This window comes from Procambarus clarkii, chromosome 89, assembly GCF_040958095.1.
Source record: "Procambarus clarkii isolate CNS0578487 chromosome 89, FALCON_Pclarkii_2.0, whole genome shotgun sequence".
Classification (NCBI taxonomy): Eukaryota; Metazoa; Arthropoda; class Malacostraca; order Decapoda; family Cambaridae; genus Procambarus; species Procambarus clarkii.
The window spans coordinates 10021985-10049572 of record NC_091238.1 but is presented as its reverse complement, the minus strand read 5'-3'; the positions used below and the strand labels follow the sequence as shown (position 1 = coordinate 10049572).

At 40.5% G+C, this 27588-nt stretch overlaps 2 protein-coding genes across 10 annotated transcripts; one reads left to right on the top strand and one right to left on the bottom strand.

Moving 5' to 3' along the window:
- Nucleotides 1–1061: 1061 nt before the first annotated feature.
- Nucleotides 1062–10458, bottom strand: LOC123773246 (basic proline-rich protein). 2 transcript variants are annotated; one of them, XM_045766861.2, is made up of 4 exons: nt 10300–10458; nt 6352–8449; nt 3852–3974; nt 1062–2770 (listed from the first exon to the last, which is right to left on the bottom strand). In XM_045766861.2, the coding sequence occupies exons 1-4, from the start codon at nt 10376–10378 to the stop codon at nt 2638–2640; spliced, it is 2433 nt and encodes an 810-aa protein (XP_045622817.2). In that variant the 5' UTR covers nt 10379–10458; the 3' UTR covers nt 1062–2637. The 2 variants fall into 2 exon arrangements, with proteins under 2 accessions (XP_045622817.2, XP_069174059.1); XM_069317958.1 differs by having other exon boundaries at nt 10303–10455.
- LOC123773400 (E3 ubiquitin-protein ligase TRIM65) lies at nt 4009–27588 on the top strand. Of its 8 annotated transcripts, none has more exons than XM_069317961.1 (10): nt 4009–5055; nt 10973–11129; nt 12663–12783; nt 16487–16548; nt 18504–19397; nt 20025–20129; nt 21182–21331; nt 22367–22522; nt 23945–24118; nt 26733–27588. In XM_069317961.1, the coding sequence occupies exons 4-10, from the start codon at nt 16534–16536 to the stop codon at nt 26748–26750; spliced, it is 1512 nt and encodes a 503-aa protein (XP_069174062.1). In that variant the 5' UTR covers nt 4009–5055; nt 10973–11129; nt 12663–12783; nt 16487–16533; the 3' UTR covers nt 26751–27588. The 8 variants fall into 8 exon arrangements, with proteins under 8 accessions (XP_069174062.1, XP_045623095.2, XP_045623097.2 ...); XM_045767139.2 differs by having other exon boundaries at nt 4011–5055; nt 25255–27588; XM_045767141.2 differs by having other exon boundaries at nt 4012–5055; nt 16487–16536; nt 25255–27588.

Sequence of the window (27588 nt, the reverse complement as noted above, 5' to 3'; positions counted from 1 at the left end):
GGTTTATGAGAGCATATAGCATTGATGTTTTACTTTCTTATAAAGCTACTAACACGCATAGCGTTTCGGGCAGGTCCTTAATCTAATTAAGGATCAGTTTGATAGTCCACTTATGGATGTCAACCAACAAACTAACACTTATCATAGAAAAGACCTACTACATCTTATTTGGAAGCAAATCTACAAATGCAATTCAGCTTCAGATAGACAATGTATACATTAGCAATAAAAATGATGGAAAGTTTCTTGGCCTATTCCTAGACAAGAGACTCAACTTCAGTACCCACATACAACACATTTTTTTTTTTTTTTTTTTTTTTTTTTTTTTTTTTTTTTGAGATATATACAAGAGTTGTTACATTCTTGTACAGCCACTAGTACGCGTAGCGTTTCGGGCAAGTCCCTGGAATACGATCCCCTGCCGCGAAGAATCGTTTTTTCATCCAAGTACACATTTTACTGTTGCGTTAAACAGAGGCTACAGTTAAGGAATTGCGCCCAGTAAATCCTCCCCGGCCAGGATACGAACCCATGACATAGCGCTCGCGGAACGCCAGGCGAGTGTCTTACCACTACACCACGGAAACTGCTTAAACTAAGCAGTCTTAACTACTTAAGACTGCTTAAACTAAGCTTAAACTACATAACTAAGAAAGTCTCTAAAACAGTTGGTATACTCTCCAAAATCAGATATTATGTACCTAACTCTGCTCTCATCTCTCTATATTATGCACTAATCTATCCCTATCTTAATTATGGTATCTGTGCATGGGGTTCAACCACTGAAAACCACCTCAAGTCCATCATCACCCAGCAAAAATCTGCTATCAGAATAATAACAAATTCTGCTTTCAGACAACACACAGCCCCCTTGTTTAACTCCCTAAACATGCTAAACATAATCTCACTCCACAAATTCTCTTGTGTCAACTACATTTACAAAACCCTGTTCTTAAATGCAAATCCTGCTCTGAAACTCTCCCTGGACAGATGTAATAGGACCCATTATCACCACACCAGAAATAGATTTTCTGATCAGGGAGGAAAAAGACACCAACAGCATGGGGGCCTATTTATTTATTAGTAGAACAAGTAAATATTTTCTGCAGACCCTGTTAATGAAGCGGCTATAACTTGTATATTTTACAACTGTGTAACATGGACATGTATAACTTTGAGTACTATAACTGCAACTTAATAACATTAATACATATGCTTATAGCCGGGAACTAACTAAATCAAGATCTGCAGAACACCGAGTACTTATTATCTATGAGTAAAGTAAGGCAAATGTCTAACATATTTTTCCTTGAGAATCAGGGCATTTAGAGTAGCATATATTGGCCTAACACGTGACAGATAATAATGCCCCATTCCAATACATAACGTAAATTCGTAAATTAACCAGTAAATGCAGAATACACATAAAGGGCAAGGTTAACATTACTCCTACAAGTCAGGGTAAGTAGCTGCGGACAGCGGAACACTTAGGGGCCGGCGCTGCACCAGCCTTTTAGACCATCAGCAAAGGGCGCTAGACATAGTACTGTTTCATAGTTTTAGCTGACTGCACCCAGGAAGGGGAGGAGGGTGGGTCTTTTTTAACTTCCGAAGCGGTGCGTATCAGGAGCAGGAGAGAGCGCATGACCGATTGATTGATGAAGATTAAGCCACCCAAAAGGTGGCACGGGCATGAATAACCCGTAAGTGGTAACTCTTTTGAGCCATTACCAGTATCATTAGCTGATACTGGAGATCTGTGGAGGTGCAACTGCACCCTGCGTGACGAGAGGTCTCCCGTGGGCATGCATAACCTCTCCTCCCCCCTTTATATAAGCCCCCGTTGCGCTGCGCACACTGAGCCCGCGGAACGGGACTAGCTAAGTGTTTGCAGGCCAAGAGCTCTCTCTTCCATGGTTCATCTTAAACTTTACTCTACTTATTTTTCCAAAAGTGATCTGCTAATCGACTTAAAACAAGGTTTCCAAATACTGTTGGGTCTTTTTTGCATATATTGTAGGACGAGTGTAATAGCACGATAACCACTACATCACATGATGCTGTAAAATATTTAGAGATGACAGATAAATGATGCTGAATATATTCTGTAAAATTTCTCTTTTGACGACAAAGCGAATTTTGTTAGCATGCAATTTGTTTTCTAGGTTTTGGTGAATTAGTGACATACACGTTTTACAGTCATTTTACTAATTGTAGAGAGGGTATCTACATGTTAATGGCTCACTGGAGGCCTAACCTGCTCTTATGATTTAAGCCCTTTTCTTTGGTTATATTCAGAAAAGTAGCTTAAACGGAAGTTGAAAATATTTCTGCTTTACTAATGAGAATCGAACTCTGGACAAGGCCAGTGTGGTAACCATTCCATGGATGAGTTGGATTAGTCATCCAGGAATTAGTATAGGAACGATCCTCCTTGAGTTGTTGTGTAAACATCCAGGGGTTAGTAGGAGTGGTCCTTCCAGGAGTCGTGTAAACATCCAGGGGCTAGTATGAATGGTCCTTCCAGGAGTCGTGTAAACATCCAGGGGATAGTAGGAGTGGTCCTTCCAGGAGTCGTATAAACATCCAGGGGATAGTAGGAGTGGTCCTTCCAGGAGTCGTGTAAACATCCAGGGGTTAGTAGGAGTGGTCCTTCCAGGAGTCGTAAGTGTCGAGGTCTGGAGAGTTGTAGGTGTAGCGGTTAAAGATGCCGAACTCTTCGTCATCGTTAGCCAGGAGAATATGACCCCCATACCGCTGGTGATGCAAGCTGCCGGAAAAGTTACATTAGGTTAACATACATAACATTGTGTTGCAACATGAACAATAAAGTACGAACCATGAGGTTCAATATGTAAAAGAATCTAAAATGTATTGTGGCAGCATTCATGACCGGTCGTTTAAATCCTGTGTGATATATTCTAGCCTAGTTAAGCCGCCCATGTGTGCAGAGAAGCCTCATCATGAAAAATCTGTGTTACAATTAAGATACAAATTTATTAAACAGTGGCATTTCATCACTATATTATAATTCAATGTGGACAAATTCTTTACCTTGTTATACCTAGAAATTATGTATTAACAAAATGTTTATTTCCTAATTCAAATAGCGCAACAAAGACTTTCATAACTATTCAAGGAGGCTTCTTGACCGGGAAGTGTATCTGGTGCACACTGTGATTCATTTTGTTTATACTGTATTTGTAAACCAAGAAATATGGTACATTAAGTTTTGCCCTGGAACAATAATTGAATCGTTAAGAATAACCTCAAATAGTGTAAATGTAGTTTAATTAAGGAGTAATATTGCAGATAAATTATTTACAAAGATCAATTATCCTTAAAAATAATAATAGTTCTCTGTTCTTAATAGATATTATAAATCTTTATAATAAACGTTTTCCTTAACCTAGCAAATAACCAAAAAGGACGACAGTTTATGGTTCTCAAAGGACACACCTCGAGACATAATAAACACAACAAATTACTGCTAAAATATATATAGACTAGGCCTAGGCAGCCAAAAACTCACGAAGGGATAAAGGCACGAGAAGAGTGCAAGTCGACAACACAATGTTCTCCCATCCCAAATTAGGATCATTGAGGCATTAGCAGTTGAACTTCTGCGCTCTTTGCACTCGCCTTATTGTACCATAATAATCTACAAGATCAAAGTTTGATTCTGGGAGATCCATCATTACACCCGGAGTGAAGCACTTGACATTCTCGGCGGGACGTGTCGACATCTTGGAAAACGACAATGGTGCTACATTCATTGGCTCTAGTGAAGAGGCTCTTCGAAAAGTGATTAACACAACATTAAATTAACTGTTCAGAGAGTAAGTAGTTACCTGATCTTCCTGTACCAGACACCAATGATGGTAGCTGTAATGGCGAGGGTGATGATAGCGAGGGACACCAGGCCGACCTTGGTGTGCGTGGACACGTCCCACCTGGATGTGGGTTCCGCCATCCTAGGGGGAAAGACTGTATTTAGTCTAGTTTTTTCAGTGGTATGAGTAAAATCCGGAATGTGTTTTTAAATAAATTGATTAATTATAGTTTAACATTACATAACGTTATGTAACGTTGATGCAATTGGTTATCCAAATGATTTCCATAATTAAATAATTAATCATATAGTAGAGATAACGTTGAAACAAATAGTTGTCCAAATGATTCACATAATTATTTAATTATTGAATTTAACATTACAAAGATAAGTAGTAGGAAACATAAATCGTATGGTGAAACATAACGTTGAATAACTGGAGGATAAATGTAAATGAGAACCAACTTCGTGAATGAGTTTAGGCTTGAAGAATAAAAAAGAAGTTGCCAATTAGTTGTCCAAAAGGAGGCGCAGTGGAATAGTAAGGTATAGGAGAATAACGGAAGGGCTTTTCAATGATCATGATTCCAACGGACCTCCCAAACAACAACGGAAGGGCGGTTTGCCTTGCAGCCTGGGTGGAGGCTGCACCATAGATCTACATAGTAGTTTAAGTAGCGAACGAATACTAGCAAATAGCATCAGCATTGTAAGAGAGAGACCCTTGTGTAGGGAGAAATAGCAGTGCTATTGAGAGACCCCTTGTATATGGAGAAATAGCAGTGTATTATGTAAGAGAGAGACCCTTGTGTAGGGAAAAATCGCAGTACTATTGAAAGAGACCATTGTGTAAGAAGAAATAGCAGTGTTAAATGTTGAAAAAACAGTCTGGAACTCTGACCCCTTTCAGATGCACAGATCATCATCTCAACAGGAAAATGTAATCTCCTAAATAAAAAAATGTAAACAAAATGGATAAAATGGTTAAGAAAAAGCAGATTCAATGCAAGAAAATATAGCTAAACAACAGTGTTAAATGTAGAAAAACAGCCTGGAACATTATAAGACATATAAATGAAGTATTGGGAAATGTGTGACATGTATAGGGAGGGGACATTATTGGAACCAGGCAGGCAGGGACATGTGCAAGCCCCTATCAGTCACTTGGGAGAGGGAGGCAATGACAACCACACCAGTGTTGTGGATAGTCTCCAACAAATACGGTAAGTGCAGTATTATAGATGTTTATAGCGGTGCTTCCCCTTTTCTTTATGAGTTAGGGATATGAATTTGTGGAAATAATGATTTTTGGAACCCTGTGTGTAGGGAGAGTGGTGTGTTGTTTATTCAGGTGTATGTGGTCAGCTGTGTGTCACATGGGGAGATTATCCACATTTATTTTGTATATTCATTTGTAAACCCAGGCCCTTTGTAGTGACCTATGAGGAGTGGAATAGAGTAATGACCTTAAGTCCCAGGCTGTAGAGGAAGAAGGACCCTTCCTCCTCCTTTTTTTGTCTGTATCAATCCTGTGGTGGAACCTAGTACACCCCCCCCCCTGTTCTAAGAAGTGTGAGGAAATCTGGTATTTGTTAAATAAAATCCTTTTTTGTGAAATTGTACCCAAAGGTGTATTTCTTGTCCCATGTAGTTAGAACTGGTGACTATTACTATATAGACCCCTGCACTACCATTATTTATTAAAAAGTAAGAGTGGGTGTTGTTAGCGATGCTTTAGGGTACAACTTTTAATCTTGTACCTTACAGCATCTACATAACAAAACCATTTACTATGGAGTTGATTTCACTTCCAGACACATTTTTAAATAAATCTTAAATGTTTTATGGCTATTTATGCTAAAATATTATTGTGAATATGCATTCTTCTAGTTAATATCATTAATTCAATTTGCGACAATTTGAGCAGAGAAGTGGGACGTGTGTACAGGAGGCTGATATGCCACCAAACTCTCTCCAGGCAACTTTTTCTTTTTTTCTTTGACAAGCTTAGGTATAGACAGCAATGTGCTGCTACCCTATTCTATATGAAAGATTACACAGTGTAGATAAAGAAACTAGCTATAAGTTCATCTAATATTCCCATCTCACAGGATGGTTAGCCATATATGGAATCAGGGAGAAAATACCTGTCTCAATACTAAAACAAACCAACTGGTTCCAATCAACAATGTGTCTTGGATAAGTCGCTCCACAAAATTGTCGCTTAGATCGACGACTTTCTTTGGCGTCACCTGTTACTTAGTTTCGTTTAATTTCTAATTTCAAACTACTTGCTGCTAGGTGAACCTACTTACTGGTGAGTGAACCTACATAATGCTAGTAAATACCTACTAATTACTGCTAGTAAATACCTACTAATTACTGTTAGTAAATGCTATATATTGTGCAAGGAGAACGTAGCCACTATACATTGTGCAAGGAGAAAGTAGCCACTATACTACCCACCCCCCGTTTATCATTTATTTAAACATATCATGACTTTGGCACATAATATTTACTTAGCTTGTTCCTGGTAATAGGTCGTGGGTGTAGGGTGGAGAATGTCACGCTGGCGGCTCGGGCCCTCCTTCACCTTGGCTCCTGGGGAGATCTGGGACTCGTCCTCCACCTTGGCTCCAGCACCTGGGGAGATCTGGGGCGCGCTGCTCGACCTGGGCACAAGAGCCACGGGAGGGACTTTGATATTTGGTGCAGGCCGTTGCTTAGCATGTTCTGCCTTCTCCACACCTGATTTATTAGCAGGTTTGGGGATTGTTTTTGTAGCTGGATTTTGCTCCGTTCTTCCAGCAAGCTTATGGTTGTTTTTTTCTATTGGTTTTTGTTTTGCTTTGTTAGCAGGCTTTTGCATTACGTTTTCAGCAAGATTTTGTTTTGATCTTTGAGGAGATTCTGAAGCTGTTTTTCCTTTGGGCTTTAGAGATGTTTGGGGACGTGGTTTAGATTTAGGATTTGTTTCTTGGACAGCTTCTGGCTGAGGTTTATTGGGTGGTGGTGGAGGGTTTTGTTGTGGTTTATTGGGTGGTGGAGGGGTTTGTTGAGGTTTATTGGGTGGTGGAGGGGTTTGTTGTGGTTTATTGGGTGGTGGAGGGTTTTGTTGTGGTTTATTGGGTGGTGGAGGGTTTTGTTGTGGTTTATTGGGTGGTGGAGGGGTTTGTTGAGGTTTATTGAGTGGTGGAGGGTTTTGTTGTGGTTTATTGGGTGGTGGAGGGTTTTGTTGAGGTTTATTGGGTGGTGGAGGGTTTTGTTGTGGTTTATTGGGTGGTGGAGGGGTTTGTTGAGGTTTATTGGGTGGTGGAGGGGTTTGTTGTGGTTTATTGGGTGGTGGAGGGTTTTGTTGTGGTTTATTGGGTGGTGGAGGGTTTTGTTGTGGTTTATTGGGTGGTGGAGGGGTTTGTTGAGGTTTATTGAGTGGTGGAGGGTTTTGTTGTGGTTTATTGGGTGGTGGAGGGTTTTGTTGAGGTTTATTGGGTGGTGGAGGGTTTTGTTGTGGTTTATTGGGTGGTGGAGGGTTTTGTTGAGGTTTATTGGGTGGTGGAGGGTTTTGTTGTGGTTTATTGGGTGGTGGAGGGGTTTGTTGTGGTTTATTGGGTGGTGGAGGGTTTTGTTGAGGTTTACTGGGTGGTGGAGGGTTTTGTTGTGGTTTATTGGGTGGTGGCGGGGTTTGTTGTGGTTTATTGGGTGGTGGTGGCGGGGTTTGTTGAGGTTTATTGGGTGGTGGTGGCGGGGTTTGTTGTGGTTTATTGGGTGGTGGTGGCGGGGTTTGTTGAGGTTTATTGGGTGGTGGTGGCGGGGTTTGTTGTGGTTTATTGGGTGGTGGTGGCGGGGTTTGTTGTGGTTTATTGGGTGGTGGAGGGGTTTGTTGAGGTTTATTGGGTGGTGGAGGGGTTTGAGGTTTATTGGGTGCTGGTGGAAGAGATTGTTCAGGTTTATTGGGTGGTGGTGGAGGGGTTTGTTGTGGTTTATTGAGTGGTGGAGGGGTTTGTTGGGGTTTATTGGGTGGTGGAGGGGTTTGAGGTTTATTGGGTGCTGGTGGAAGAGATTGTTCAGGTTTATTGGGTGGTGGTGGAGGGGTTTGTTGTGGTTTATTGAGTGGTGGAGGGGTTTGTTGGGGTTTATTGGGTGTTGGAGGGGTTTGTTGAGGTTTATTGGGTGGTGGTGGAAGGGTTTGTTGTGGCTTATTAGGTGGTGGTGGTGGTGATAGAGGGTTTTGTTGAGGTTTACTGGGCGCTGGTGGAATATATTGTTGAAGTTTATTGGGTACTGGCGGAGGGTTTTGTTGAGGTTTATTGGGCGCTGGTGGAGAGTTTTGTTGAAAGTCAGCTGATGTCGTTTCGTGGTCTGATTCAACAGCTGTTGGCTCCAGCTTTCGATTTTCGTGAGTTTCTGGTTGTAGCTGTGTCCCCGGAGGAGTACGCTTTGCCTCAGCTAAGGGTGGCTTGCGTGCGGCTAGTAGCCCTGCGTTTCCTGATGCATCTACATGTTTACCATTTTGGCTTACTTGCCCCTTCGATTGCTGTCGAAGAACTGCCAACTTCTTGGTGAGAGCCATCTGTTGTTTTGATGTTTTTACTGGTTGACCGACGCCATCCTTAGCACCTGGAGTAACCATAAGCTTATTATCAGTGGATAAACAACGACTAATACAGTACTTTAAGTTAAAACGTTCGCTATGTATAAATCGCCATTTATTTATCATTAAATCTATATAAAGTACCACACTGTATATCTTCGCTGCTGAATTAAATATTTCACTATGTGATTCAACATCAAGTAATATGACATTAGTTTAGTTCATTACGGCATCACTGCGCATTGAAGCCTAGTAAACACTTGGACGTGATGTCATCCGTCCAGCTGAGTGAATTGAAAAGCTGTTCCATGTGTTTAATGTTGGATTAAAAAAGCATTTTGCTTTGTTAAACTGAAATTGTTTACAAACATTGTTGTACACTATAGTACACAGGCTTGGATGACGCCTTGAAACTTGACGGATAGAGATATAATAAGGAATTGCATTGGTGTTGCTGAAAGTGCATTAATTTCAACCCATCCTCCTATTTGTATAGTACTTTTCGCAACTATATGTGGTAGATCGAACCCATATACAGTAATGTACCCCCAATAAGCCATTTCTTGTACTTTTTTTTATTGAGTCCGGATAAAATAAAGCTAAAAGCCAAACTTAATTACCCCTATGCTTAGTATAGGACATATATGTACTATATTAGGCCTCATATAGCGTGTATTAGACGTCTGAGAGTTACGTTAGATTTTATTACCAACATAAATAGAAAAACTTTTCAGGTTTGTCCAAATTCAATGTTACGAAAGTCTACTTTCTGCTGATCCATCACAACATATTTGTCCTGTCGATCACATAGTTACTAAAAGTACTTTCATTTTAGGAGGATGTGCTGATTCATTTACATATAATTCTAAACATTTATCTACCTATACTGTATATCAAAATCTTTAAAGGTTATTTATTCAACTAACACATATTCATTATGCAACAAAGAGTATTTGATCAAGTAAATCATTGTACATATACCAGCCTCTCTCTCATCCTACTTACCGAATCCTTTACCCTGTTTCTTAACTTGTAGAGTTCTCCTAAAGTTTCTAAACGTCATGAAAACCGTTAATTGAAAGTTTTCTTTCCTAACCTAACCGAGTAAATCGGAAGACTCAAACAGAAAACGGGACAGTACATCACTTTCGTGAGCCGATTTCATTTAAAATTACGTCCATTTTTGGCCATAGCGCGCATACGGGCGAAAAGCGACGTTATTTTTAAGAGGACGGGTTGGAAGTGTAGCAACCACGGTAGAAGTTTAATGATGATGATAATAATAATAATAATTATTATTATTATTATTATTATTAGTATTAGTATTAGTATTAGTATTAGTATAATATGTAGTAGAGGCTGTATGACAGCTTCTACTAAAGTATTAAACTTAGTACTGTATATTTTTCAGTGTAAGAACCCTTACTTAAGTCTTGTATATTTTCACACCCAAGCGTATCTTGATCAGTATAATTTAGTAGATCATCAATATAACATAATCAATATAATTTAATAGATTAGCGTGTATTAAGCTTCACTACCTAACACAAACTATGTGTGTGTTAGGCTGTGTGTGTCACCAGTTGATTGACAGTTGAGAGGCGGGACCAAAGAGCCAGAGCTCAACCCCCGCAAACACAACTAGGTGAGTACTGTACCAACAGCCAAACACATAACAGTCCACTGTCTCGTCTGTTATTTATTTATCTTGAATCTCTCAGGATAATAACCTAAGATGAAGAAACTATTTTGAATGCGGTCTTTCAGCAAGTTCCATCACAGGATTTACCTTGCGAAGACATCCCCTAATCCTGTAATTAGTAACCCTTGTATATTCCTTAAGTATATTCTCATCACATACTACAAAATGACTTACCACGTTGCTGCTGTTGTTGTGTTGTCGTGACGAGAGTGGCGGCCCCCAACCCCACTACTAACACCATAAACAACTTCATGTCTGGACACTGTAGGAGGGCAGCCTAGCACAGCTGATACTGGGCTCTGGCGGGCCTCGTCTGGTATTATCTTGATGAGTTTACTGATAACTTGATTATGACAATTGTCATATATATACTGCCGCTTTTCAATCTTTGGCATTCATTGCACTATAATCATTGGTAGTATTGGAGAAGGGTTTCTTTAATACACATGAAATGTAGCACCTTATAAAAGGCATTTACGCTGAATGGAAAATTAACAATTGTAATAATGTCTAACAAGTCGAATTTTTCTAAGTATTAATTTTTTTAAATATTTTCTTTTGTGAAATTATAAAGTTTTAATTATTGCTAACTAACTTAACTTCACCTCACCTAGCTTAAGTAAGTTAGTAATTTGATCATACAGGTACAAAAAATTCTTGACTTTAATCTCCATGAGTATAGATAACCGGGTTATCGCTTTTAGAGAACCACATGACACCACATCGTATTGTAGATAGGGAGGACGAATTTTATTCCTGCAGCCAGCCACTACCTGGATACCATAACGATCACTTCTCTGGAAATTACAAGTTTTGTATAATTATAAAAAAACAAATTTAATTTCAGATGAAGGTCTCCCGTGGTGTTGACCAGAACCAACATGGCTGGCACCTGACCGACTGTCCCAGCAGCGCTCAAGGGCCCCGGGCACCCGCCAGCCACACGCACAGGACCTGTGCTCAGCATAATAAATCATGCCATCCTAGTAATGCCATATAAGTAGGTAAGCCACCCTAGGCCAAATATGGACTAATATAATTCATGTTTGTGCTATTCTAGATCTAGGAATATTTAAGTTTGTTTTTTAGCTTTATTTTTTCTGGACTCTATAAAGTAAACAGTACCAAATTCTATTGATTGTCAAATACGTCAATATATGTATAATGACCCACTCTCACGAACAGTACTATTTAAGCAGGAGGATGGGCTGGATCTTTGGAATGTGGGTGTTTGAAGCCTCGTGATCATGCACATTCCCACCTAAACAAGTCCAACCACAAAATTACTTTGTCTTTTTAGCTCTTTATTTGGTTAATTGATGAACAGTTAGGCAATGCTCATTTATATCAGTGTGACGCTAGTTCCCTGACATAAGAAAACCCCAAATAACTAGTAGGGGACACTTTCTGAGCTGTTTTCCCGCACTTTTTTTCGACACTTTTCCCCGCTATTAGCCAATATTAGACGGGTCTCGTTTATCCACCCTTTCTTATTTACATAATTATCCAGTCTGTTCCTGAAACTTGTCTCAATAATACAAGGCGGCAGCAGTGCTACTTATCCATAACTTGTTCCTAAGCAGAAGTTATTGTGCCTGAAACAAAACTTCATCTGCCCACACCTTCATCTGTGCTCACTTTTGTTAAAAATATGTTCAGTCCGTATCTTGCTTTTTAGGTCTAAAATTTACTTTCTGTATAATGTTCTTAATACTATTTTTGGACTTTAATTTACATTGCAAGAAATATTTATGTAAAGTGTGGATAAGAGCCGTCTCCTGAAGGTAAGAACATTGACCTATGATTATGTGGCTATGTTGCTAATGCGCGCGTTTGTATTATGAAGAAAAGGTTCTAAATATTAATAACAATATTCACTAATTAACGCTCAATTTGCACCGTTTATTTTTTTAAGAGATAGTTCTAGGGTGCCTTGACCATATGCCCATTTGATCCAATAATTAGTACCCCAAATACGCAATTCCACGGTGAGGTCTCATATTGGTCGTTTGGTCAGCGTCGTACCCCATAAACGACCTTGAATCGCCTATGCAGGTGCGCAACTGGTCTCGGTATTGACCAATTGAACCTTGTCAGAACGTTACTATCTGTAAACTAGTATACCAAAATAATGCCGAAACACGATACAAGTAGTGGAGTGTTGTCAGATAGTAATAAGCTCACTTATATATTGTTTTCAAGCTGATATGTCTTCATAGATGTTAATAATTTAAATAATATTTTTTGTAATATAGTTTAATAATCGTAATATAATAGTTTCGTTGCTAGCATTAGCTAGGTATTGGTATTGTATACTTTCATACTGCCAGTCTTATCAAACCCCACCAATGACAAAAGTTATATTTTTTCAGTTTATAAAATAATTTTTAGGTATGAATATTTTTTAATTACAATACATGTTTTAATCAGTAATAATATAAATGCTTTATGAATTACGTTGACAAATTAAGTTAATTAAATTAAGCACAGTGTAGAGAGTGTACACAGGACGTAACTACTGAAGTAATATTTATCAGTAAAAGAATGTGGTGGAGGTGGGGCGCGAGGCTTGGCACCACTGCATGAGGTCACTGGTGTGATAAGTTATCAGTTAAGAGTTGATCACTGCAGACCTCCGCCACACACCCTCCTGTACAGGTAGGTCAAGTAGTCCTTCCTCTCTCCTTACAACTACTCTCTTTACCAGAATTTACCTAAAGGCCATGGCCAAGCTTCATCAAGCATTTACGTGACCACTTACGAAACCTTTACATCTTTCTTCTATCATGATGGCTTTGTATTTATCAAACGAGGGTTCGAAAATTCGCAACCCAAGGTTTTTATTATTATAGACGTCCTCGTATCGTTTCGGAACATATATATATTATTTAATAAATGCTAACTAACTAAGCCTCTATGATTAAAGAAAAAGGTAAATGTTTCGTAAGTGAACAGTAAGGTGCTTGACAATCCTGACCAGCGTTGTCATATCAACACTATTTCATTGTTGTTGTTGTAGGGTTAGGGGCAGCTACAGCACAGGGCCGTATGTACTCAGATTGAAAGCTGTCTGAAAAACTGACATCATTTACTAACATTTAATACAATAAGCAGATAATATTGCTGTTGTTTTGTAATAACAAATTAACACTAGAAAGTGTTGATCAAACCACACACTAGAAAATTCTAAAGCACTAGAAATAGTGCTTTAATAACTCATAGAAAACGAGAGCACAATGGAAATTTCCTCCAGTAGAAAACGGGATACCATTGCCACGTTGCTATTATATTCACCAGCCTAATGTTGGGGATCATTCTTAATACAGCAGTCTGTGGACTGTATCATAATAACATTTCCATTTAATCACCTTAATTATCAGTACCAAAATAGAGTAAATGTAGACCCTTTGAGCACTTCTTGACGCATCTGGACAAGACGCTGGATGAGTCCGGGGGAAGGTCGAGAGACCACAGTCAGTCGCCATTTTAGTTTAACCTGTCTCGCTGGGGCAAATTTAGCTCCAATAATTTTTCCCTTGGACAACAGTGTTATGGATTGTAAAGTGCTCCATTATGAACACAACTACGTCTACTATCCAGGGAAGTGTCCTAATGCCGAAACCCATTAATTATCTTTCAGTAACGTTAGGTAGCTAGAGGACAAACCGGTTAGGATACAAATCGAGACACAAAACAAGGTAAATATTCCTTGAACTTCATCTAATAAATTATACCAATATTTCCTCTGCTATAGCTGTCATATTTATGATTACTGCTGTTATTGTAAGTGCCCTTTGACAGGTGTAATGAAGAGGAAGAAGAATTAACACTAGTAGCCTAGTACCCCAGTAACGTGTTGATGCCAGCCTCAGCCACCAGGAGTATTTGGTGTGATCCTCCATGTTCATAACTGGTGGACCAGGTTCACTACAGTACAGATAAGGCTTCCCCATTTTAGTTAATAACATATGTAGTCAAATACTGTAGTCAATGTCTACTAACCAATAATTTATATTGATTATATAAATAAATCATAACCCCCCCCCAGATTGTGTAAGGAAAGCTATTTGTGATAATTTAAAATCATACAGTCCATTTTACACATCACACAATTTGCTATCGAAAAATATAAATAAACTTTAAATATAAATTACTATATAAATTAATATAAACTAAATAAATATAAATCTCACAGGTCATATTCCGCACAAAAGCTATCTCGTGAGGATTTTAATGAGTCTATCATTTTAATGAGTTTAAGTCATGCAATGTCCTCCGTCATCACCATTGCATAAGGAATTCGTAATATAGGTCATGGTTGCAGTATTTCTTTGTTGGAAGTATATTAATGTCATGTTTTTTTTTTATTAAGCTTAGGAACAGACAGCAATGTTCTGCTACCCTATTCTATATGAAAGATCACACAGTGTAGATCAAAAACTAGCTGTAAGTTCATATAATATTGCCATCTCACAGGATGAATAGTCATGCATGGAATCAGGAAAGAAAATACCTGCCTCCTTACGAAAAATATATTTAATTTACTAAATAATAACTTTATGATTTTAATTTGTTCGTATTAACAAGCTTGTCAATGTCAAATACATTCCTGAATAACAGCAGTTAGAAAATGCAGAGCTGAATGTTTGTAAGACAACAGCCTATCCCACGGGTCAGGACTCTGGCAACCACATGTCTGGCTTATTTACAAGAAGATTATGAATGAGACGTAACAATGAATTGTCTTAAATATCCAGAATTTATCAAAATGTTTATATATATATATATATATATATATATATATATATATATATATATATATATATATATATATATAAATGAACTCAATATATATATATAAATATATATATATATATAAATGAATATATAAAATATATATAATATATATATATATAAATGAACTCAATTCTTTGGTACCTTCAATAAAATTCACTTGTGAGACTGAGGAGAATGGTACTCTTCCGTTTTTGGACATTATGATTCATAGAGTCACTAGAAAGTTCAAATTTAATGTGTATAGGAAACCTACCAACGTGGGGTCGTATGTTCATTTTTATTCGAATCATCATAGTAAAGTTAAACAGGCAGTATTTTCAGGAATGTTTCTACGAGCTTTGAGGGTTTGCAGCCCTCAGTTTTTTGATGAAGAGATTGCTAAAATATATGAAATTGGGAAGAGTTTACAATATCCTAAGAGGTTTTTGGATTTCTCGTTTGTACAAGCCAAGCGTACGTTTTATAATCACGTCCCTAAGGCGAAACCAAAAATTATTAACTCATTGGTGGTACCTTATGCGAGTGGACTTGAAAAATTGTCTCTGATTTTTAAGAAACTTAATATAAATTTGGTGTTCACTAATAGTACGATCAAATCCAATTTAATAAAAAACTCCCCTGATACAGCAGGTTGTGTGTATTCGATTCCCTGCAATGATTGTGATTCTGTGTACCTTGGACAAACAGGAAAGTCCTTACAATTGCGGTTGTCACAACATGCTTATAGTATTAGAACTGCCCAAACGTCTAATGCATTGTATCTACATACGAGTTTATGCGATCACAATATTAACTGGAATGGTGCAAAAAGCATTACCAATTGTGGGGATTTCGTGGAACGGAATTTGATTGAGTCTGCTCTAATCAGTCAGTGTCCAAATCTTCTTAATGTTAGTACTGGAATGTACAAACTTGATCCATTTTTAAGTTATAATATTGCACAACAGTTTAAGAAACAACTCTGATAGAGAGGCTTACAATGTCTCATTATAATTGTATATTCATATATTGTGTGTTCATGAGGTTTTTCTTTAATCTTTTTTCCTTATTCTCTGACCGCTTAATCCTCTTTGACCATTTTAAGCTAAGCTATACCTGTTTTTGGTTAATTACACCTGACCAACCCTTGGGATGGGGTGGTCAGGTGTCGGCCTATATATCTTCCCCTTCTCCCTTCTCCTTAGTCAGTCTGGTGTTGACAAAGGCTTTAACAAAGCCGAAACGTTCACCTCATTTCATATTTCTCTGTGGATTTTCCGCATATATATATATATATATATATATATATATATATATATATATATATATATATATATATATGTGTGTATATCACGAAAATAAACACGTGATTAAGAATGTGACAATGTCAGACCACGGAGGAAAAATGAAACGGGAAATTTCCTTAAGTACTTTCGTATATTAAATACATCTTCAGAAGGTGACCTTCTGAAGATGTATTTGATATATATATATATATATATATATATATATATATATATATATATATATATATATATATATATATATATATATATATATATATATATACGTTTCTATTTTGCAGGAGAAACGATCTACATTTGATGACTGGCTTCCCAGGACGTGGCCAATATGGTAAGATACATGGTAGGGATAATGTATTATTATGTTTAATAACAATTTATTCGTATATCCGATTAATTTATGGGTATTTTTGTGTTCTTAATAAGGTGTCATAATTAGTTACCGAATTAGAGCAAAGATATAAGGTTTTATATATTTCTAATTGATCTTTTGCCAGCTTTTGGTGGTATAATACTGTGAGGCAGGTGCGGTAACAACATATGGACGCCTGTGTCCGCTAGGCTCTTCTAACTATTTATCAACTCAGTTTTTAGCCCAAACGCCACTACATTTATGAATATACATATTCATTCAGTCAGTATAAATTATGTCCCAAATAATAATAATAATAATAATACACAGAAATTACATTAACGTGATATATCACTGAACAAATCCACAGGAGCAGTGACGAGGGTTCGAATCTATGTGACGGGTGTCCCAGGCAACGCTCTAGTCGACTATGCCATGACATGGTAAAAAAATTGCAATCTGGATTGCAATTTGCATTTGCAAGTACAAAGGTTCGAACCCTCATCACGGCTCCTATGGATTTGTTCAATAACAATAATAATAATAATAATTAGTAATGGTAGTGTCTTCTCACAGACATAATAACAGGTTTTAAAGCCCACACTTGTGTATTTGTGAAATTTATGTAAGGCATTTACACCAAGTCTTTCACACTCTCCTGAGTGTTTTGTCAAGGTCTGAGTGTGTGGTCAGGACGAGACTTATACCTCAACGTCTGATAAGGCTGCTATCCTCTTGTTGTTTGCTGTTTTAAATTCAGCTTCAAGACTCGGAACTGGGCTACTCTGAACAAAACGTTCCAAGTAGCACGGGCTATGGTGAGCCCGTGGTGGACTTACCTGGCACAGGAGCGGGGCTGTGACTCTGTGACCTGTTTTCCTGTTGTTGTTGTTGTTGGCCTCTGAGACCTATCGTTTCCTAGCTTAAAAGCACCTCAAAAGAACTTAGCTATTTGGCTAGCGAATAATTAAGGTGGATACTTGGGCAAATTCTCGAAAGCACATATTATTCATACTCAGGATTATATTGAGAAAGTAAGGAACAAAGGCCCCACATTTTACCGAACCCATCTTGAGGTTATCTTGAGATGATTTCGGGGATTTTGAGATTTTTTACCCATAGTCAAAATTCGTACGTTCTTATCTTTTAGATAGTAGTATACTGACTTGTAAGGAATTATTTTAAAATAAATGAAGCTAAAACACAAACCTAAATGTTTCTAGGCCTAGTAAAGCACACATATGTACTATATAAGGCCTCAGATATCGTGTATTAGGCCTAGGAAGGTTAGGATTGTTAGGTTAATTTGTCAAAGAAACACAAGTAAAAAAATAGTTTTCCGGTTTGTCCAACTCAATAGTTCAGATTTATACTTTCTAATTTCGTGTAGGTGGGTATATATACTATGGTTGTCATGGTTACTATAAGTACTACCCAAACATTAAGATGGGCTGAATGATGACATATTCAACAACATTTTAAGGGAAACTGACCCTATACAGAGAAACAAGGTTAAACCAGGAACATTAGAACAAGAGGACACAAATGCACAAATTATATACAGATGCCATATAATATTAGAGATAAGAAAAGTTCATTCCTCGGCCGCCGGGACAGAAATGGTTGTCTCGAAGTACAATTTTAACACTGAAATGATTTTTTTGTCTCTCTTGTTGAAGGTTTTTAGTATATCAGAAAATGTTAACGTATTGGAAATTTTTTAGAATATCATGAAAATGAATATTTTTATTTATTATCGATTCTCGAACTATTTGATTCTGATATTAAATGTCCTTGTTTTATCATCTTAGAAGTCTGTTTGTATCATCTTTAGAATTCTGAAGACTAGTTACCTATTGATTCTTATTTTGATATGATATCTACCTATTGATGCATATTGTGACATTTAAATAATTGTATTGTTGTAATTATTTTTTGCTCTTCAGAATATCCAAGACGCTTGTAACTGCAAAGTCTGCTTCAGTGACTTCGACGACCAAGATCATCGTGCTCGGGTGCTGGCCTGCGGCCACACCTTCTGCGCCTCCTGCATCACTGACATGATCAAGAACAAGAATGGTACTGTTGCTTGTTCCAACTGTCGTAGCGAACACACTCTTACTACGGCCACCGACCTCAATGTTAACTACCTTATAGACGAAATGTTTTCAGAAGGTCAAACTGACTCAGCCCCTGCCCAAACCCATGGCCAAGACCTTGTCCAAGTCCCTGTCCCTGCCCAAGCCCCTGTGCCTGCCCAAGCTCCTGACTGCCATGTTGACAAACCCGGTTGTCCTAAGCTAAGTGCAGGAGTGTGTGACGATCACGGCCAGTACCTGCTCTTCAAGTGCGGCACATGTGACGTATGGATCTGTCAAGCATGTACCGTTGTTGAACACCCAAGGGAAAAATGTTCAGTTTTAAGTATCAAAAAGGCTATTGAAGATATGAAAACTAATGCAACAAACAACATAAGCTCCCAGATTGCTAAATGTGAAGCAGCATTAGCTAAACTAAACAGTTACGACTCGGAGCTAGAAGAACAGGTCCAATCACATCACAATTATTTAATAAGTCAAGAAGCTGTGATGAGCCACTGTAGAGAGACAATGAGCGCCCTCGAGACGGAGCAACACAGAGCATGTAAGGAACGAGAAGAATGTTATGGAGCGAAGCAAGACCTGGAGGCTCTGGTGGGGCGTATTGATGACACCTTCACTCTGCAGGAAGTAAATGATTGCCTCCAAGATGCTCGCCAGGTGGAGCAAACAATTGACAACTGGACAAAGCATTTTGAAGATAATTTTCCAAATGAAACACTCGTCTCAAAATCAAAGAAGGTAATATCCAGGAGTCTTTAGTTGATATACCAATGTGCATTTTTAGTAAGTTATTAATTATTTGTTTAATTAACAAATATACATTCGTGAATAAACAATTCTGACAGGTCGAAGTCGGAGGAAATCTATAGGAAGCTCCAACAGTACCCCCCCCACCAGCACTCCAGCCACCTCCACAACCTATCAGCAACTGATGCCACAACATGGACATGATCTGGTGTGTCAGTAACCAGGAACTACCCCACACACAGCTACACACAGTTACACTACAGTAACACTCAATACAACACACCGTAGTGAATGGCTGCTCCTCTCCTCCCTCCCTATACTCTGCCCTCCTCATAAGATTCCAGCTTCACTAACCTTTCTACGGCCCTACTCTCTCATGCTTTATGAGGGGTGTGAAGGTGTATACCCTACTGTCTCATACTTTATAAGGGGTGTGGAGGTATATACCCTACTCACTCATACTGTATAAGGGGTGTGGTGCAGCTCATAAACCGTTTAACATATTCAGACTATGGAGTCATGATTAAATGAAAGATATACAGGTTCCGTAAAAGGATATGCAAATGCTCAATGAAACCTGGCCGAGGTGTCCTCCAGTGTGTGTGTGTGACTTTCCAGGTGGAGATGATGAGCGGCGTCGTCCAGCAGCTGGTCTCCTGGGACGCCACCACCCGCCTGCAGGAGCAAGACCTCCGCCAGGTCGTTCAGGCCATCAAGAGAACGGTTTGTCGAGTCCAATGTTATCGTCATACTTGTCGTGTTGTCCTGTAATATCACCTGATGCCTCTGTTCATCCAGTAGTAAATAGGTACCAGGAAGTTAGTCAACTGTTGGTGTTTGTATCCTGGGGGGGGGGGTGTCTGTAGTGGGCCTAGGTTAGAGGGACCTCGATAACCCGTATTAGGCTTCCTGTTCCCCCGACTGTGGTGACGTGCATGGTGTGACGCCTGGTACTGTGTGGTGTGACGCCCGTTACTGTGTGGTGTGACGCCCGTTACTGTGTGGTGTGACGCCCGTTACTGTGTGGTGTGACGCCCGTTACTGTGTGGTGTGACGCCTGTTACTGTGGTGTGACGCCCGTTACTGTGTGGTGTGACGCCTGTTAATGTGTGGTGTGACGCCCGTTACTGTGTGGTGTGACGCCTGTTACTGTGGTGTGACGCCCGTTACTGTGTGGTGTGACGCCCGTTACTGTGTGGTGTGACGCCCGTTACTGTGTGGTGTGACGCCTGTTACTGTGGTGTGACGCCCGTTACTGTGTGGTGTGACGCCCGTTACTGTGTGGTGTGACGCCCGTTACTGTGTGGTGTGACGCCCGTTACTGTGGTGTGACGCCCGTTACTGTGTGGTGTGACGCCCGTTACTGCATGGTGTGACGCCTGTTACTGTGTGGTGTGACGCCTGTTACTGTGTGGTGTGACGCCCGTTACTGTGGTGTGACGCCCGTTACTGTGTGGTGTGACGCCCGTTACTGTGGTGTGACGCCTGTTACTGTGTGGTGTGACGCCCGTTACTGTGGTGTGACGCCCGTTACTGTGTGGTGTGACGCCCGTTACTGCATGGTGTGACGCCTGTTACTGTATGATGTTCACCTCTAGTTGACATTATATTAAAGTTATAATGTGGTGATGATTTTTATCCTTAATTTGTTGTTTACGTATATATATAAATTCTGATAATACAGGTTACCTCTGTATGGAGAGTATTCTATATTGTAGTGCCAATATATACATTAAAGTAATCATACTAGAGATATTTTCAACATTATATTTCAGCTGTTGCAAGCCCTTGTGAAGACGAGAGAAGTGTACGCTGTAGTGGAGAGAGAACACCAAATGTATCTTCCTCTTACATACCATGACAACACCTTCATCTTTGGTCCTGTACAGCACCACCTTCACTCTCCCCAAGCCCACCTCATGTCGGTAAGTTACTGGTCAGTACTCACAGCCTCACGTTACCCCTCCCCCAGGCCCACCTCATGTCGGTAAGTTACTGGCCAGTACTCAGCCTCACCTTACCCCTCCCCCAGGCCCACCTCATGTCGGTAAGTTACTGGCCAGTACTCAGCCTCACCTTACCCCTCCCCCAGGCCCACCTCATGTCGGTAAGTTACTGGCCAGTACTCAGCCTCACCTTACCCCTCCCCCAAGCCCACCTCATGTCGGTAAGTTACTGGCCAGTACTCACAGCCTCACCTTACCCCTCCCCCAAGCCCACCTCATGTCGGTAAGTTACTGGCCAGTACTCAGCCTCACCTTACCCCTCCCCCAAGCCCACCTCATGTCGGTAAGTTACTGGTCAGTACTCACAGCCTCACGTTACCCCTCCCCCAGGCCCACCTCATGTCGGTAAGTTACTGGCCAGTACTCAGACTCACCTTACCCCTCCCCCAAGCCCACCTCATGTCGGTAAGTTACTGGCCAGTACTCACAGCCTCACGTTACCCCTCCCCCAAGCCCACCTCATGTCGGTAAGTTACTGGTCAGTACTCACAGCCTCACGTTACCCCTCCCCCAGGCCCACCTCATGTCGGTAAGTTACTGGCCAGTACTCAGACTCAAAAGTTATGTACACAAATTGTGTGCAAACAAAATCAATTATAAATGTACAGCAGTTAATGAAGAAAGTTTTGATTTTATTTCATTAAATGTGTATAGAAAAAGTGGGAAATCCTGTAAAATATATTTTTATTTATTTATTTATTTATTAATTTGTTTATTTATTTATATACAAAAAAGCACATTGGGTTTGTTAGAGAACATAACATTGGTGTTTTTATAGTCACTAACACGCATAGCGTTTCGGGCAAATTATAAGTATTCATGCTAATATATTCCACGTTCAGTCACTAGCTTGTAAATATATTTATCATCATATACAGGTAGTGTGTAGGCAGGTTCTGAATAAATATAATATATTGAATATAATCGGTTCCAAATGTGTTGTTGTGTGGTCAGCTGCAGGAGTTGCTTAGTGAGAGTGGGGCCGTGTACGCTGTGGTGGAGGAGGGGGCGAGGTGTAGCCTAGCTGCCCAGGTCACACCCACCGGGGCAGGTTACACCCTACACCCGCTCCTACACTCCCAGGTCCCACCACACTCCACCAAGATACCTGTGAGTTGCCTTACAGTCTACCTTATATCTCATTATTACTCATATATCAAACTTGATTATAATATTTGATTAAATTTTGCTGCTGCGGTTGTAATAACTCATAATTATAAAATGTTATATTTATATAAACATATATACATTTGGGGCATGATAAAGCGGAGAACTCGTAGGTTGTAAATGTACACTACATAAAGCTACTGATACACAGAGCGTTTCCAGCATAATTATATTGTTCCAACATCTAAAACCTTGAGTTACTCTAACTTAAAATTGGTGGTTGTTCTATTAATATCTGGTGCTGCTGACGACACCACCACTGGTGACTGTAGTGCCAGGCTTGGTGACACACAGCACCTGGTGCAGACGACACCACGACTGGTGACTGTAGTGCCAGGCTTGGTGACACACACCAGCTGGTGCAGACGACACCACCACTGGTGACTGTAAGTGTCAGGCTTGGTGACACACACCAGCTGGTGCAGACGACACCACCACTGGTGACTGTAGTGCCAGGCTTGGTGACACACACCAGCTGGTGCAGACGACACCACCACTGGTGACTGTAAGTGTCAGGCTTGGTGACACACACCAGCTGGTGCAGACGACACCACCACTGGTGACTGTAGTGTCAGGCTTGGTGACACACACCAGCTGGTGCAGACGACACCACCACTGGTGACTAGTGTCAGGCTTGGTGACACCAGCTGGTGCAGACGACACCACCACTGGTGACTGTAGTGCCAGGCTTGGTGACACACACCAGCTGGTGCAGACGACACCACCACTGGTGACTGTAGTGTCAGGCTTGGTGACACACCAGCTGGTGCAGACGACACCACCACTGGTGACTGTAGTGTCAGGCTTGGTGACACACCAGCTGGTGCAGACGACACCACCACTCTCAGTAAGAAAGATATACAAGGATGGACTTAATTTATTTATTTATTAAATTTTTTTTATTAAGTGACTTGAGAATGTTTACTCCCTCAGTGACAACAATAATATTCCCTACACATGACATTAGTATTATTCAGAAGCGGTGAATATATCAAGTCTTACAAGAGTAAGATTAAACGGTAAAACTGTACAAGATTTTACAAATATTAAAATAACTTATTTAAATTATAGGCTATCAATTTAAATACAGGAAAATGCGTTAAATTGTGATCATTAACACATGTATAGTGTAAATTACCAGAAGTTAGTCACATGTATAACTAACCGGAAGTGAGTCACATATATAACTAACCAGAAGTAACTATAGGCTTCAAGCAGAGCTCTGCACTTAGGAGTGAGAACAGACTAACACTGCGGCCACTTGCTATCCCGCACAACTGCTTAACACATCCATTATTACTGTTGGTCAACTTAGAAATACTTAAATATTATAAATTATGTTTCACATGTTATTTATTTGTGCAGCTATTGGAGACATTAGTGAGAGCCGGGTTGGTGGTGGGTGTTGAGGAGGAGAGCGGGCGAGGCGGCGTGGCTAGCCTCTCCTGCCTCCACACACAGCCTCCACACCTGTTGTGCCTCCATGTCCTCAGGTACCATCCCCCTCCTCCACCTCCTGCCGACTCCTTCAAAATATCAGTAAGTGAACAGTGACTTGTGTCCGTATGTCATAACCGATGATTTTAGTTTTTTGAGTTTGTATAATATTTATACGGGAATGATTAAAGATTTGTAATTATCAGTAATTATCAGTAATTACTCATCAGTAATTATTGTAAACTGAAATCTTGACAGAACGGATATTTACACCGAATGGAGTACCTCATTTCTCGCCGTATATACTATATATACAGATAGTATACTATAACTGGACTATGTTCAGGACTAAAGTATACTTGCTGGTTGGTCAGTAAGCTATTGCGGTGTTGTTAATGACCCTCCTGAGGTGGATAGGCTCGAAGTTCAACACAGAATCAAATTAGAATGAAAAATGATAGCTGTAACTTATAATATTAGTCTGTTTTAGAAGTTATGAGTTAATGTCAATAAAAACAGTTAGTATTAAGATAAGTTAAACAAAAGGTTTAGACATTGACCACCAGCTATGGCAGAGTTGCCGCCACGACTCACCAGGGACACCTTTCTCACCATGAAAACTCATTATACACAAACGCCGTCCAGTGGGTGGCTGCCAGGTGTATGATAAACATATGAAGATTATATGTAACAGCTCACCACACGTGTAAATAAATTAGCTTAGGGACCCATTATGTGGGTCCCTAAGCACAGGGCCCATTATGTGGGTCCCTAAGCACAGGGCCCATTATGTGGGTCCCTAAGCACAGGGCCCATTATGTGGGTCCCTAAGCACAGGGGCCCATTATGTGGGTCCCTAAGCACAGGGGCCCATTATGTGACACAACTACAGGACCAAAGGACCACATTATGTGAAACTTTGCTGCTACTCACTCTCAACATGGGATGAGGTCTGTAATAAAGTAAAACTCTCTCGTTGAGTCGGGGCCTCTTTGGATGAATAATGTGTTAGTTGAAAACTGTGCATACACTCTTGATGTACATCTTAAACCATGTAACTGACTCATCAAGATTGTAACTTGCTTAGCTCAAGGAAGTTTGGGGTTCAGTTCCTGAGCCTTTAACGTCAAATTAATAGTTTATCCCATTTATTACTACACATTAACAGTTAGTGAAGTAACTACTACTCATATTACAAGCTTGGATCACATACTAACATTCTTGCTTGTATCTTTTAGTACAGACACTTGCACCAGATGATAGGAGAGTCCACAGTCGAGGTGTTCCTTGAGCTAGCCTGGGGAGGGAAGACACGCGGCCGAGTGTATATGAAGGTGGACGTGACCTCCGGACGTGGCCAGCAGTTCCTCATGCTGTGCACAGGAGAAGGAGGCTTTTCTTACGTCAACACTAAGCTTCTCAGTGTTGGTAACAAGGGCCACCCAGGAGAATTCCTCCTTGGCGGAGACTATGAGAATAATGACGGCAGTGGTGGTGCTGCGCTGTTGGCGGGTATTCCGTCCGCTCCAGGACTTGCAAGACCACTGACTGCAGGTCTACTGTCCGGTCACAATCACTCAGACAAAAGCAGCCAGTTTCTCATCTACACGAAAGATCTTCCGGGATGTAAAGATTATCTGAGTTTTGGGAAAGTGAGGGAAGGTTTGGATGTGTTGGTGTCGGCTGCTGCACTCAGTGATCCGCGTGAGGCCACTGTGGAAGATTGTGGCGTGATTGTGTCGTTGTAAGTAATGAAGACGCTGCCATGTTACACAGCTACCTTAGGTATCTAATAATATGCATAACTTATGTATTATGCAGACGGTGAGTCACAATAACGTGGCTGAAGCGTTGATATCCAACCCACAACTGAAAATGAAGAAACTATGACGTTTCGGTCCGTCTTGGACCATTATCAAGTCATGTAATGGAAAGACAGTGGAAAGAGGAACACCAAGGTTCACAAACTCGGTGTCGATCTTCGTCCTGCCATTTCTTCGGAAAGCTCAGTCGGTTATCCTCTTGCTTCCTGACTTGCCAAAACTCTCACTCTTATCATTGTACTTTTTCTCCTGCGCACCTTCGTCACTCTCACGACGAAGTTCTGGCCAGTTCCCCCTTCTCCCACTCTCAGTGTTCTGGCCAGACACCATTCCCCCACACTAGCTACCACCTCCCTTCCCCAAACTAGTGTTCCTGCCAATTACCAGTCACCGGCTCACTGAGTGTTCTGGTAAGTGCCCCCTCGAGGTTATTCCGTTTTCTTTGATATATAAATAAATGAACTCTTGACAAATCGCATGTGCATAGGAGAGTGACACGTGCCCAGTAGAGTGGCACATGTTCAGGAGAATGGCGGGATAGGAGAAAACAAGGTGAGGTTAGGTTGGGTCGGGACAGGTTTACTTAAAGAGTAAAGGTGTAGGGTGGTGGAGACTGGTGAGGTGTTAGAGCGCTGCGGCTTGATCAGAGGCGGGGTGATTCCTGTCATAAGGTTTGTGTACACCGAGGGGTGTACCTGGATTATCACGGATATATACACTGGCAGTTTAGTGCAGGACAGGAAGTCCACTACGGGCTCTCCATAGCCCGTGCTACTTGCCCCGCTCCTGTGCCAGGTAAGTTACAGGCTCACCATAGCCCGTGCTACTTGGAACTTGTTCCGAGTAGCTGAATCTATAACAACAACATAGTGCAGGATGACATTGGTCAGCAGGTCCAGCGGGTGATCTAGACCAGAAGCAGCGCCAGAACTATTGATGTCCAAGGGTTGCCTCCTGAAGTGTGACCAACACCGCTCTCATCCTCATCAAAACCAACAGCTTTCTCTCCAGTATTTGTTGAAACTTTCTTATATTTCTATACGAAGCGATCCTGCACTTTGGGCCTTTCATATATTTGTTGAGCATCAATTAACTTGTATACGCGCAGCTCCAAGTTCATTTTTAAAGACTATATTTAACGTTTTATTTTTAATTACTTTCAATATAATTACAATAAAGAATTTATAATTTCTAAAGCTCGTGATGTATCATGTTTAATATGTAATAATTATAAATATATATTGACTGGTCAAAGAGAACAGAATGGGGTTCACTACCACCCACAGGATGGGTGTGGGGTCTACCACCACCCACGGGATGGGTGTGGGGTCCACCACCACCCACGGGATGGGTGTGGGGTCCACCACCACCCACGGGATGGGTGTGGGGTCCACCACCACCCACGGGATGGGTGTGGGGTCCACCACCACCCACGGGATGGGTGTGGGGTCCACTACCACCCACAGGATGGGTATGGGGTCTACTACCACCCACAGGATGGGTATGGAGTCCACTACCACCCACAGGATGGGTGTTGGGTCCAATACAACCCTCCAGATGGGTTTTGAGGTGCATAATAAATAAATTCTGCTAGAATTTACCTACTTAAAATTATCTGCTAGACTAAGGACCTGCCCGAAACGCTGAGCGTATTAGTGGCTTTACAAGATTGTAAAAACTATGCATCCTCACAAACCCAATGTACCTTGTAAATAAATTAATAAATAAATAAAAAGTAAATAAAATGAA

Coding starts and splice junctions, on each gene's coding strand:
- LOC123773400 (XM_045767139.2), top strand. Junction 20,130..21,181: donor TTCAGGCCATCAAGAGAACG/GTTTGTCGAGTC, acceptor ATTATATTTCAG/CTGTTGCAAGCCCTTGTGAA. Junction 21,332..22,366: donor CCCAAGCCCACCTCATGTCG/GTAAGTTACTGG, acceptor TTGTGTGGTCAG/CTGCAGGAGTTGCTTAGTGA.
- LOC123773246 (XM_045766861.2), bottom strand. CDS start 10,378: ATGAAGTTGTTTATGGTGTTAGTAGTGGGGTTGGGGGCCGCCACTCTC. Junction 8,450..10,299: donor ACAACAACAGCAGCAACGTG/GTAAGTCATTTT, acceptor TGGTTACTCCAG/GTGCTAAGGATGGCGTCGGT. Junction 3,975..6,351: donor TATTACCAGGAACAAGCTAA/GTAAATATTATG, acceptor CTTTCCCCCTAG/GATGGCGGAACCCACATCCA.